Below are 12,056 nucleotides of genomic sequence, written 5' to 3'. Positions count from 1 at the left end.
TTTTTCTCTACTGCAGATGTGGGTGGAATTGCCGGCGCGCATGCGCAGTACAGTTTGTTTTCTTTCAAACCCCTGCTTTCCCGCGGAATCCGCGGACCATCCGCAATGTCAATGGAAGCCGTCCATGCGGGAACTGCACTGAAATGGAGCATGCTGTGATCTGATTTCCGCACCCAAAGATCCTCAAATCAAATCCGAATGCTTTAATTCAGTTGTGGACGCCCATGTGTCAGATTCCGCAATTCAAATTCGCCCGTGGACATTAGGCCTTATGCAAAGTTTGTTGAAAGTACAGTGACCATTAAACTTCTCGGACTGCAGTGCCCAAATATATACCATCCCCATGACATGCAATTTACAGTAAACTATTTGCCTATGAAGAAAAAGGTGCTTTGGCCCTCCTTAGCCATTAGGCCAACCTCTGAATCTAGCATATATACTTGACCAAGTCACATGACTAGAGACATGAAATTCTCTCCTTGAGTGGAAGTCAAGCATACATGTGCATCATGGTGACTGCTTCAGCAGGGAGCATTATGCCCTAATTATTTTGCTTTCTCCTTAGAGAAAGTTATTTCTCAATCAAGAGAAATTTTCTGCAAACATAAGGAAAGCCGCTCATGTTGTGTGCAGCGGGATGGTTGCAGTGTGTGCTCAGACTAATCCGTTGCCCCCCCACCATGTTCTCTTTACCTACTACAACACCCCCATTCCTCCCTCCATTGTATTTAGTGCATTACTCTAAGTACTCTGAGCCTGCAGGTAGGTAAAGGGATCCACAGACAGCTGGAAGGTGAGGAAGATGCCACTTCCCGTAATGAGATATATTAAAAGTGCAAAACTGAGTCTCACATAATGAGTTAAGTTAACAATATGACAAAATATGAAAAATATTTTGGTTAGTCAGGTGCATCACAAATGAAAGTCAAAGGGTGTATACCCATCTCACAGGATAGGGGATAACTTGCAGATCAGTGGGGGACAATGACTGGAACAGATCAATGGCTGGAATTCCCACCAATCCCGAATGAATAGGCCGCTGGAGAATGCCGAATGTCTAAACTCGTTTCTCTCTGGCAAGTTCTATTGCATTTAATAGAACAGTAGCACGCATGCACGACCAAAGCTGTCAAATAGTTCAGGACTCCTTGGGGGTGATACCTCAGGTTTGGTGGGGGGCCCAGTGGTCACACACCCACAATCAGCAATTTATCCCCTATCCTGTGGGAATGCTAAGATGCAAATGTCTCTTTAAGACCCTTTACATGGGCAGATAATCAGACATGAAGGTTCATGCAAATGTTGCTTTGCTTGTTCATCAGCTCATGTGTCCATGATCGGCTGACGAATGGCATCTTTCTTAGGCCCCCTGCACACGGGCGGAAATTCCGCGGTGGGCTTTCCCACAAAATTTCCGCCCGTGGAAGCTGCCATAGGATTGCATTAGAGAAATCACACGTGGACAAACAAATTACGGCATGCTCTATTTCTGTGTGGGTCTCGCAGGGGTCCGCACAGAAATGTCCCTCCCAAACCGCTGGCTCCGCTCTGCGCATGCGCCGGCTGGACGGCAGCTGGCACATCAGAGAGCCGGAGACGCAGGAGCAGGTGAGAGCCGCACAAGTCCCTGCAGGGGCGCCTGCAGGCAGTCTTACAGACATAATGCTCACTCATCGGCAGTACACTCCCCGGTGTAAGCAGGGGGTACTGCTGCCGATAAGTGCTATCTGTAGGGGGACGTACAATCGTTCCTCACAATACTAGCAATCGTCTGCTGCATGTTAACGCTAGGAAGGAGTGCGAACTAAAATGCTATTTCTTGATTGATGTGCGTTATAATGGGCAGATGCTCAGTATGTAAAAGGGGGGCTTAGAAGAAGCCTAGAAGAATCAGAGGTAATCTATTAAAGTATATTGTTCTACTAATTGCTCACTTTCCAATTAGCCTGTTTTTTTCTGGAGGGTGTGGTGCATCAAGATTTTTACCTCTGCATTATGTGACCCAAATGAAGAGACGGCTGATTAATCTGACCCAAACCAAAGCTTTTCTTAATTGGGTCTTGGAGAAAGTCCAAGTGAGACACAGATCCTCCCTGGTTAATTATGCCTGGGTCAGGGAGGAATATTACTTCTTCTAGCTGTGAAGTGCAAAACTGTATATTCCAGGAAAACAAAGTAATCTGAAATGCTGAATTGCTTGTTACATTTTAACCATCCAACAGGCTGCAATTTATATTATTTAATATGATTATTTAACCCCTTAGGGACCAAACACGTTAAATATACATAACTTGGTCCTGGGCCTTAATCCCGGCCGAGAGCAGAATTACAGCATGGGATTAAAGCCTCTGCAATCAAGCAAGAGCAAGTCTAGTCTTCGGCTGTCAGGCACAGCCAAGGACTCGGAGGAGAAGGGGGAAACAGTTTTTAACCACTTCTCATTTCCAGGCTGTACAGTGCTCAATGAGCGCTATTTACTAAAGAGTATTACTTCCACTATGCGACCCGGCAATCATGTGACTGCCGGGTGTTCCCTGTTACAGAAAAGCTGCAGGGTCCTAGCAGACCCAGATCAGCTCTGCAAGTGACTACTGTCACTACAGGGGACGTTTTCCCTGTAACTTGGACTCCTATGGAAGCGGTTCCTATGGATGCCCCAGTTGCTATGGAAAAGTGTGTAATAGGAAAAAATAGCAATGTGAATGACCCCCAGAGGTCTTATATGACATCATGGGGACATAGATGATACAAAAGAATTGTTACTAAAATAAGTAAAGAAGAATTTACAGAATAAAATAAAAATAAATACATAAAAAAGAAAATGACCCACCGCCAACATCAACCAAAACCAGCGCTGCATGCGCCCTGTAATCCAAAACTATACATATTATATATCAAAACATCCAAAACAAAATTAAGAACCCATTCATGTACTTTATTTTAGCATAAATATACTAATTTTAAAAATAAAGAACTATAAGGGCTCTTCCACACTGGCGATAGATTTTCCTGCAATGCGAGCATGATATTGAAACCAATGAGGGGCGGGGCAGGGTAGGAGGGGTTCTCATAGTGATTCTTCTCTATCCAAGTAAGGAGACAGGGCTAGAGGGATCTGGCCCCCTCCACTCTCGGGGAAGCCATGGGAAAACCCTCTAGCCCCGCCCCCATCTTTTCAAATATGGGAAGATATGTAAGAGGTCCCCTGTGGCTCCATCCCCCTCTCTCTCCTCACTGTGGGGGATTCCAAAGCTCTTTTGCGATCTTCTTCTATTGATTTCAATGGGGCCGGCACTGCTGCTGCCGGCCCCATTTAAAACATTGGGCGATATAGCAGATTTTTTTATCGCAACTTGGAGTGAGTGAACACTTCGCAAATGTGAATTAAACCTCTGAAAATCATTGGTTTTACTTCACCATCACATGAAAATCTACCACCAGTGTGCAAGAGCCCTAACAAAAAAAAATGAAAAAAAAGTCAGTGAAAAAAGATTTTAAAAAATTGCCCTATGTGTCACGGGAAAAAACGCAGCAAAAATAATTTTGGTAGCGGAAGAAAAAAAAAATAGGTCAGTAGAACCACCACATGGGTAAAATCCCCAAAAAAGTGTCTGGTCCTTAAGGGTGCTGTCTGGCTACTTTTTGAAATGTTAATGTCAGGTGCTGATGTGGTAAAATAACTAAACAAGCAGTACTTACGCATCCTCGGCCCCAACGTTCCAGAGCCGCAGCCACGCTGGTCTCTGACAGCGGAAGTCAGGTGACCGTTGCCAATCAGAGGCTGCAGCATCACTATTCAGAACCCCTGGCATCCTGGATGCGAGTGCTGCTGCCAGGAGAACTGATTGGCAGGCAGCAGCCACCTGACTTCCACTGTCAAAACATGCTGGGAGAACTGCAGAGCTGCAACGCTGGATCACTGGGACTGAGGATGGGTAAGTATTACTGAATTTGTTAATTTAAGACATACAGCTGCCATTTAGATTTCAAAAAGTAACTGGACAACCCCTTTAAGACAACAGGCAGTGAATAAAAAAACGGAGGGAACAGAATTCCTCTGCAGTCTCTGAGTTATACAATAATAGATAAAGCAAGTGTTTTTAACAAAGATGTAGTAATTCACTTTTGCTCACCTAAAACTTTTTACATGTCTTAACCCCTTTAGTGGCATCCTCAGAAAATCTCTGGGGCTTGCTGCACTGATCATGCAGTTAAACCCCGGAAGATTTCTGTGGACAGCTCTAGTGCTGAAATGCTGGCCAGGACACACAGTTATTGTGCCACTGTACAGGTTTGCCACTTCGAATTACCTCAAGAAAATCTCTGGGACTTGCTACGCTGACATGGTAATAATAAACCTGCCACTGAAGGGGTTAATACATAGAGCTTCACCTAGAAATAAACAAGAAAAAAATGGTAATTGTCTGCTGTATGTTCAGCTCCCGCCTTTCCAGTCAGAAAGCTGCTTGTGGACCCGCTTTGCCGCACACTTATTTGGATTAGCAGTAGATCTGGACGAAGAGTTGAAGAACTCTAGTTTTCACCTTTCAGCCCTCCAATTGGGGTCTCTAAGCCATTCCTCGTGGAAGTAGTCTCAGTTGTCTGGCAGTTGGTGCTACACAAGGCCAAGGCACGGTACCTGAGGGAAGGGCTGGGGGTTTGGTCAAAAATTAAAATCACAATTTTTTAAACTTATGGACAATTGTCAGTTTTAATCATGATTTTCTTTCCTTTTTTTTGGCAAAATGAACTGCAAAAAATACTGAAACACCCCCTACACTCGACAGAAACTGCTCTTACAAGGGTGCCAAACGACCTCCTGACAGCCAAATCGAGGGGCGATTACTCCCTACTAGAGATGAGCGAGTATACTGCCTAAGGGCAATTGCTCGAGCGAGCATTGCCCTTAGCGAATACCTGCCTGCTCGAGACAAAATGTTCGGGTGCCGGCGCGGGGGAGCGGTGAGTAGCAGCAGTCAGCAGGGGGGAGCGGGGGGGAGAGAGGGAGAGAGAGATCTCCCCTCCGTTCCTCCCCGCTCTCCCCCGCAGCACCCTGCCCGCTGCCGGCACCCGAATCTTTTGTCTTGAGCGGGCAGGTACTCGCTAAGGGCAATGCTTGCTCGAGCAATTGCCCTTAGCGAGTATACTCGCTCATCACTACTCCCTACTGATCCTCCTCGACCTCTCCGCAGCAATTGACCCTGTTGACCACAAACTCCTCCTCAGTATGCTTCACTCCATCGGTCTAAAGGACACTGCTCACTCCTGGTTCTCCTCCTATCTCTCTGACCGCTTCTTCAGCATCTCCTTTGCTGGCTCTACCTCCCCTCCTCTTCCCCTTGCTGTTGGGATCCCCCAGGGCTCGGTCCTTGGCCCGCTCCTCTTCTCCATCTACACAGCCCCTATTGGACAAACCACCAGGAGATTTGGCCTCCAATACCACCTCCCCACTGACGACACCCAGTTATACACCTCTTCCCATGACATCTCTGCACATTTCTTCCAAAACATCACCGACTGTCTGTCCGCTGTCTCTAACACTATGTCCTCTCTCTACCTAAAACTAAACCTCTCTAAAACGGACCTACTGGCGTTTCCACCCTCTACTAACCAACCTCCTCCTGACATCTCCATCTCAGTGCGTGGGACCTCCATTACTACCAGACGGCACGCCCGCTGCCTTGAGGTCATATTTAACGCTGACCTCTTCTTTACCCCCTACATCCAATCTCTGGCCTGAACATGTCAGCTGCATCTCAAGAACATCGCAAGAATCCACCCCTTTTCTCACTGTTGCCCTCATCCACTCTCGGCTCGATTATTGCAACTCGTTGCTGATCGGCCTCCCCTGCACCAGACTCTACCCCCTCCAATCCATCCTGAATGCGGCAGCCAGACTCATCTTCTTGTCCAGTCGCTACTTGGACGCCTCTGCCATGTTCCAGTCACTGCACTGGCTGCCCGTCAAATACAGAATACAATTTCAACTCACTACCCTCATCCACAGCACCACGCCGCCCTACATTGCCTCCCTCATCTCAATCCATTACCCAGTCTCTGCCCTCCACTCTGTTAAGGAAATCAGACTGAGTGCCCCTTTAATTTGAACCTCTCATTCCCACCTCCAAGACTTCTCCAGAGCAGCACCAGTCCTCTGGAACGCACTACCAAAGGCTATCCGGGCAATCCAGGACTCACAAAACTTCAGGCCTGCTCTAAAAACGTACCTCTTCAGGAAGGCATACCATATCTCCTAAACCAAACCCCTCTGATAACATGCTCCCTGACCTACTAACTGCAATCCGTGCTCACAACCATCAACTGCCCCTGCAGCCATACCGTTTCTGCAGTCACACGGCTAAATGTCTGACCATTGTTTATGTGTATAGTATCCGTCACTCTCCACCTTGCCATACTGTGCACATCTCCAGCCCTTTACCTTCTTTATCATCCCATTTCTTGTAGTATATAAGCTCGTTGGAGCAGGACCCTCACCCCTACTGTTTCCTTCAATTGATTACTATATGTAACCGTGGTTCTGTAATTCTTGTACTTTTGTCTTTCTGTATTCCCCGTCTTTGTAAGTGCTGCAGAATATGTTTGCACTATACAAATAAAGATTATTATTATTGTTATTATTATTAATAAAACTCAGTTAAAAAGGGTTTTCCTGGACATAAAAAAAAGGTAGATGAGCTTAAAATTAAGAAAATTTGAATATCCGTCTATCTCAGCAGCTTCCCGTCTAGGGCTGCAGACCCGCCACATGGAACACGGAAGAAGTGGCAGCCACTCACAGCCTTCAGCCATAGAAGAATCGCCACTGAGGCCTGTGATTGGCTAAGCGGTGCACAATGAACGGCACGTGACTGCCACTTTTTCTACATTCTGCGTGTCAGGCGCTGGACGGGGAGCCGATGGGGTAGGTGAACATTCAACTTTTCTTCATTCTGAATCTGTTTAACTTTTGTTATGTCCCAGTAAGCTCCTTTTTAGACTGGCGTCGCTGCATTCCACGACCCGTAACACTTTATTCTTCACTAAGTGTCTATCGTGAGATCAGTTTTAGTTTCTATTGGTAGAATTTTGAAGTACTTTTGACTTTTTGATCGCTATTTTTGTTTTTAAGAGACGGATGAAAAAAATAGAGCAATTCTGGCATTTAAAAAAAAAAAAAAATTTTTTATGCCATTCACCTTGCGGGATAAGTGATATTTTTATAGTACTGGTTATTACGGTTATTACCAACATGGTGTTGCCTATTTTTTATTTCTCTACTGGTTTACATTTTTTTTAAACTTTATTATATTTTATTAAAGTTTTTGTACGTTATTTAACACTGAGTAGTCCCTTGACAGGGTTAAATCCGCATGTTCATCCATGGCTAAATACACAGCAGAGACACATGGCTTAGCTGTGGATTTCTGGCATTGTTTTAGAAGTGGAATACGCATATAAACTCCATGTTGGCTGCCGACATGAACATACCCTTTCCCAGCCCTACAAGAAAGGTTCATTTCCCAGCATGTAATGAGATGCTGGTCAGGCGCGCTGCAGGAAGAGGACATCATTAGCCGGGCATGGCACTCTCCATGACTCCTGAACACATACAGCACCTCAATTTACTACTAATAGCAATCTCAATAAGCCCCATAACCGGCTTATGATTTCTCCCTTGTTCTGCACCTTCGCACGATGTATCACATTACTGAACCTAACCAGCCATCTCGTTGGTTCACTTCTTGCCGTGAGGGTGCAATATGCACAAAACTCGCACGAATATGAAATCCATTCTTTTGAATAGATTCATTCACACAAAAGATTTTTTTCTGCTGCTAGGGGAAAATAAATCGCAGTGTGTTCCATCCCTGGGTGTTCCGTAAAAACTTGTTTCTCCCATTGTTTTCAATGAGACCTGCAAAAACATTGCATATTATACGATGTACATGCAAGTGCAATCCTTCATGCTTGTGAGAATCACAATTTCACAGAAGCGATGTGATTTTTAATCAAAAACGCTTTCCACCGCTGTGAAAATCGTACAATGGCAATCGCAATATCAGTCTGAGTTTGTCACCCGTGTGAATGTAGCCTTAAGGGCCCCTGCACACGAGTGTTTTTCACGTGCGTTTTTTAACATTACAAAGTCCCATTGACACTTGCAAAAAATGCAGTGATATTGCGTGAAAAAAAGCACGCAAGAAAATGACAGTTTTTATGTTCAGTTCCAAAACCAGGAGTGGAGAGAAAGTATAATGGAAACATTTGCATGTCTTCCCTATTTTGGACCCACTCCTGCATAAAAACTGTGAAAGCGGCTTTAATGTAAGAAATCGACTAACGCGACTCATGCCGAGAGCCGCCCAGCCTACTTACTAGTGTGAGTGATAGCGCTGGGCTGGATGACAGTGATACACCTGCAGTGCTTGACGTTTCCACTTGTCTATAATGAATTCCATTGGATTTCTGTCATGGTGCCCATCATTGTACTGAAGGAACGGCTCACCATGCTGCCCTATTTTTTCCGGCATTTATGACAGAAACCCTGGACAGAGGCTCTTCACTGAAATGTGAAGACAGCCTAACATTCCTTAAGGTCTTCTTCCCATCTGCATCAGAGGTTCTATTCAGAGTATTTGTTGCAGACTTTTTTTTTTTGTAAAACACCATAAACAAAACCTGACAGACCCTATTATAGCCAATGGGAGTCATCAGGTCATACAATGACCCAGGACCACTGTTACTTCTATTGTTCTGCTGCTATAACAGATCAGATGTCACGACGTCAAGGGTTAAACATCTTCCTTCTGCTGTTTAGCTGAAGAGCTGGCTCGCTGATGGCCATCCCAGTCAGCCAATCAGTAACTTTCTGGGAGTTGTTTAGTTAATGAGTAGAGATGAGTGAACGTACTCGTTTAGGACAATTACTCGAACTAGCATCACTTTTTTTGAGTAACTGCCTACTCGGGCGAAAAGATTCAGTGGGCGCCAGGGGGTGGCAGAGTGGAGCGGGAGGTAGCAGGGGAGAAGAGGGGGAGCTCTCTCTCCCTCCCACCCCCCCCCCCGCAACCCCCGCTCACCCCCCGAATCTTTTCGCCCGAGTAGGCAGTTACTCGAAAAAAGCGATGCTAGTTCGAGTAATTGTCCTAAACGAGCACGTTCGCTCATCTCTATTAATGAGCTGCTGGGATGATTGAAAACCCAGTCAGCCAGTCAGTTTTGCTCTAAAGGTATTTAAGCTGACCCCTCCTTGCAGAGGGTGCTGGTTATTCTTCTGTCTGAAGGTGTTCTGGTCCAATTAGTGGATTCTGCTTCTGACTACATATCTACTTATTATTTCTTCATCTGAGGTGTTTGTACGTCATTGCCCTGTACACTGCTGGTATCATATTGTGTGCCATCTAACCTTTGCCACAATTCCCTGTCACCATCTAGGGAAAGTTAGGGTTGCCCCAGGTAACAGTATGTTAGGCTGAACGAAGACAATATCCATCTAGTTCAGCTTGTTTCAACCTCCTTGTTGGTCCAGAGGAAGGCTCATTTGGAGGGGAAAAAATCCTTTCTGGCTCCATAATGGCAGCTAGGGTAAACCCTGGATCAAAATTTGGGATCAACAACCCCGCTAATAGGTTCCTGATATGGGGTCATTCTCATCAGGGCAAGCACCCCGCTTGTGGTGGGGACCTCTCATGTCTGAGGATTTAGGGTCAGTTTCTCTGTCTTCCCTCATTTTACATTTATTTATCACAAAGTTAGTGTATTTTGTGAGCTTTACACTCGTACTACAATTGGGGCTGTAATATATTTGTATTTATGTGGTCAGGATCCATACATGTGGGGGTATGGTTGGCAATGACTCTTCAAAGTCTTTATGGATTAAAAATTGTACAAATTTTGCTTTATTTTGTCTAACAAAGTAAAGCAAATTTGTACAGACACTTAAATCATATACTGTAATGAAACAGAAAATAAGTACCTGCCCATCTGTGCTCTAACTACACAACAACGGGTTTCCTCACTTATACATTAGCTATATAAGCCATAACATCCAAGCAGTAAACTTCCCACATGTCTTTCTCTCTGACCTAATCTGCACTGACCACTACTAACCTACTCACCATTCCATAAAAATCCACGCCAAGTAAAAAAAAAGAAACCTCGCTTTTCTGGAGTTTTTATCTCACCCTTTTCAACAAACTAGGTGAGATATATAAACCTCTTTTACTTTACATATCGTATTTTTGGACTATAGGACGCACTTTCTCAGCAAGAAAAAAATGTTATACCAAAAAGTCTCTGCGTCTTATAGTCTGAAGTCTGTCTTCTTGTGATGTCTGTAGTGGCTGCCTGCCCCTTTCCTCATGCTATGGCACTAATTCGTTAATAATTTGACGTACCTGATGTATACAATCACTGATTGGAGCAGTTGAGCAGCCCTGGACAGTATCCCTCCTCTGACCCATGACTTCCTGTCATGGGCAGTTAGGGGATAATCATGGAGGCTGCCCTTTCAAGCTCATTAAATCCCTTCTCCTTGTCCAGCTGTCAGGTTAGAAAAAATGGCAGTCACACTTTGCTATGGGGTGCTTGCTTAATATAGCGGGATAAGCTTTAAAGGTCCCTCTTAATTAAGCAATTAACCTGTATGCTACAGGACACAGTGGGACTGCGCTCCACGTACTCCAGGAGGGACCACAGTGTCAGAATTATACTGATAAGGGTAAAAACACATGGGTGTCTGCGCACCTATGCCTGCCGCTACGGAGCGTAGTCGAGCATGACCTGGGGTTTTTTGCTTTCTTTTTTATTGGGCCACTCAAACCCTGTGTCATAGAGTTCGAGTTTAGAAAAAAACTGCGGGAAGATATGTCCTGCCCTATCTTTGTCGCACGTAGTTTTAACTAAACAGAATAACGCTAGTGCAAATTAAAACTATTGAATTCAAGAGTTTTGTTCGGCCCATTACACAGCCATGATTACTGGAATTACGATATATGTAAGAGATGGACCTACACAGCTTTATATCCACTGTTGTCTTTATAACCATAAGAGTCCGGATGCTACAATAATAGTCATGTTGTGGCTTCTACAGCGATATCTCCATTTGGGGGCCTCCAAACATTCACTGTATCCCTTTTTTGTCTTGGCTTTTCATTACTATAAAATATTCTTCCCTTTTTTCCCAAACCAGGTGCACCTTATAGTCTACAAAATATGGTATATGTCATTTTATACTTCAGACCAGCCAAGGCTTTGTTCTTCAACAAAGAAGTGAGAGCTGTTATCAGAAAGAACAATGAATTGTAGTATCATGTTAAGAAATTAGTAAGGATCAATACTGCTGTATAGGTAAAGAATGAAGGACTGAAGAGAAAACCATACCTGTTAGTAGTTGAAGACATTTGTGAAGTAAAGATTGTGGAAGAAGAATGACAAGGTAGAAAATAAGAAAGAGGTCACGGTTTTCTTGACAGATGTGAACCAGCATATGTTACAATAGCTCCTTCCTTAGGCTCCACAAGGGTAATGTCTGGCCTTCTCAGAGCCCAAAGTATTCATTTCCTGAAGAGATAGGAAGCAGATGTCACTTGTCTAGGCTAAACAATAGGAAGCCCTCGACTTCTATAATTAGGGCAGACTTCATATGTTCTATTAATATCAGCACACGTGTTAGGAAGTTAATTATAGGACGCATATCCATCTAATAGGGTTGATGTTGTAAATATAGAAGTATGAACACTTACTACAATTAGTTCGTCAGACATGAGGATACAATGGTCAACGGTTCTGTAGCTCAGCTATATACATTATATATACATTATAAACATACCCTGTTCTACAAGAGTCCACGGGGAATGTTTTGTAATATCGCTTGGCATGTTGGTACAGTGATACAGGGTAGTGCATTGTATTCCCCAAGACACCGGCTATTTCTTAAGAAATGCAGCGTTGCTACTGAACTGCAACAGGTTCTGCATGAAAAAGTTTGTGAAAACTTTTGGAAGTCAGTCACAGCGTGTCTTGAAAACCAAGATAGTTTTTCTGACATATACTTC

At 44.3% G+C, this 12,056-nt stretch overlaps 1 protein-coding gene across 2 annotated transcripts in view; it reads right to left on the bottom strand.

The window, feature by feature from the left end:
* Nucleotides 1-12,056, bottom strand: part of HOMER3 (homer scaffold protein 3) — a 124,988-nt gene that overhangs the window by 60,480 nt on the left and 52,452 nt on the right. The window contains exon 2 of one of the 2 annotated variants that reach the window (XM_066604547.1): nt 11,383-11,562. The exons of the other annotated variant lie outside the window; for it this stretch is intronic. Coding sequence (XP_066460644.1) covers nt 11,383-11,402 — 20 coding nt within the window. The 5' untranslated portion in view covers nt 11,403-11,562. The remainder of the gene's footprint in view (nt 1-11,382; nt 11,563-12,056) is intronic. 2 annotated transcript variants of the gene reach the window in all.

This window comes from Eleutherodactylus coqui, chromosome 5 (assembly GCF_035609145.1).
Source record: "Eleutherodactylus coqui strain aEleCoq1 chromosome 5, aEleCoq1.hap1, whole genome shotgun sequence".
In the NCBI taxonomy this organism is placed as follows: Eukaryota; Metazoa; Chordata; class Amphibia; order Anura; family Eleutherodactylidae; genus Eleutherodactylus; species Eleutherodactylus coqui.
The sequence above is the reverse complement of the archived record's forward strand: the minus strand, read 5'-3'. Positions and strand labels throughout refer to the sequence as shown.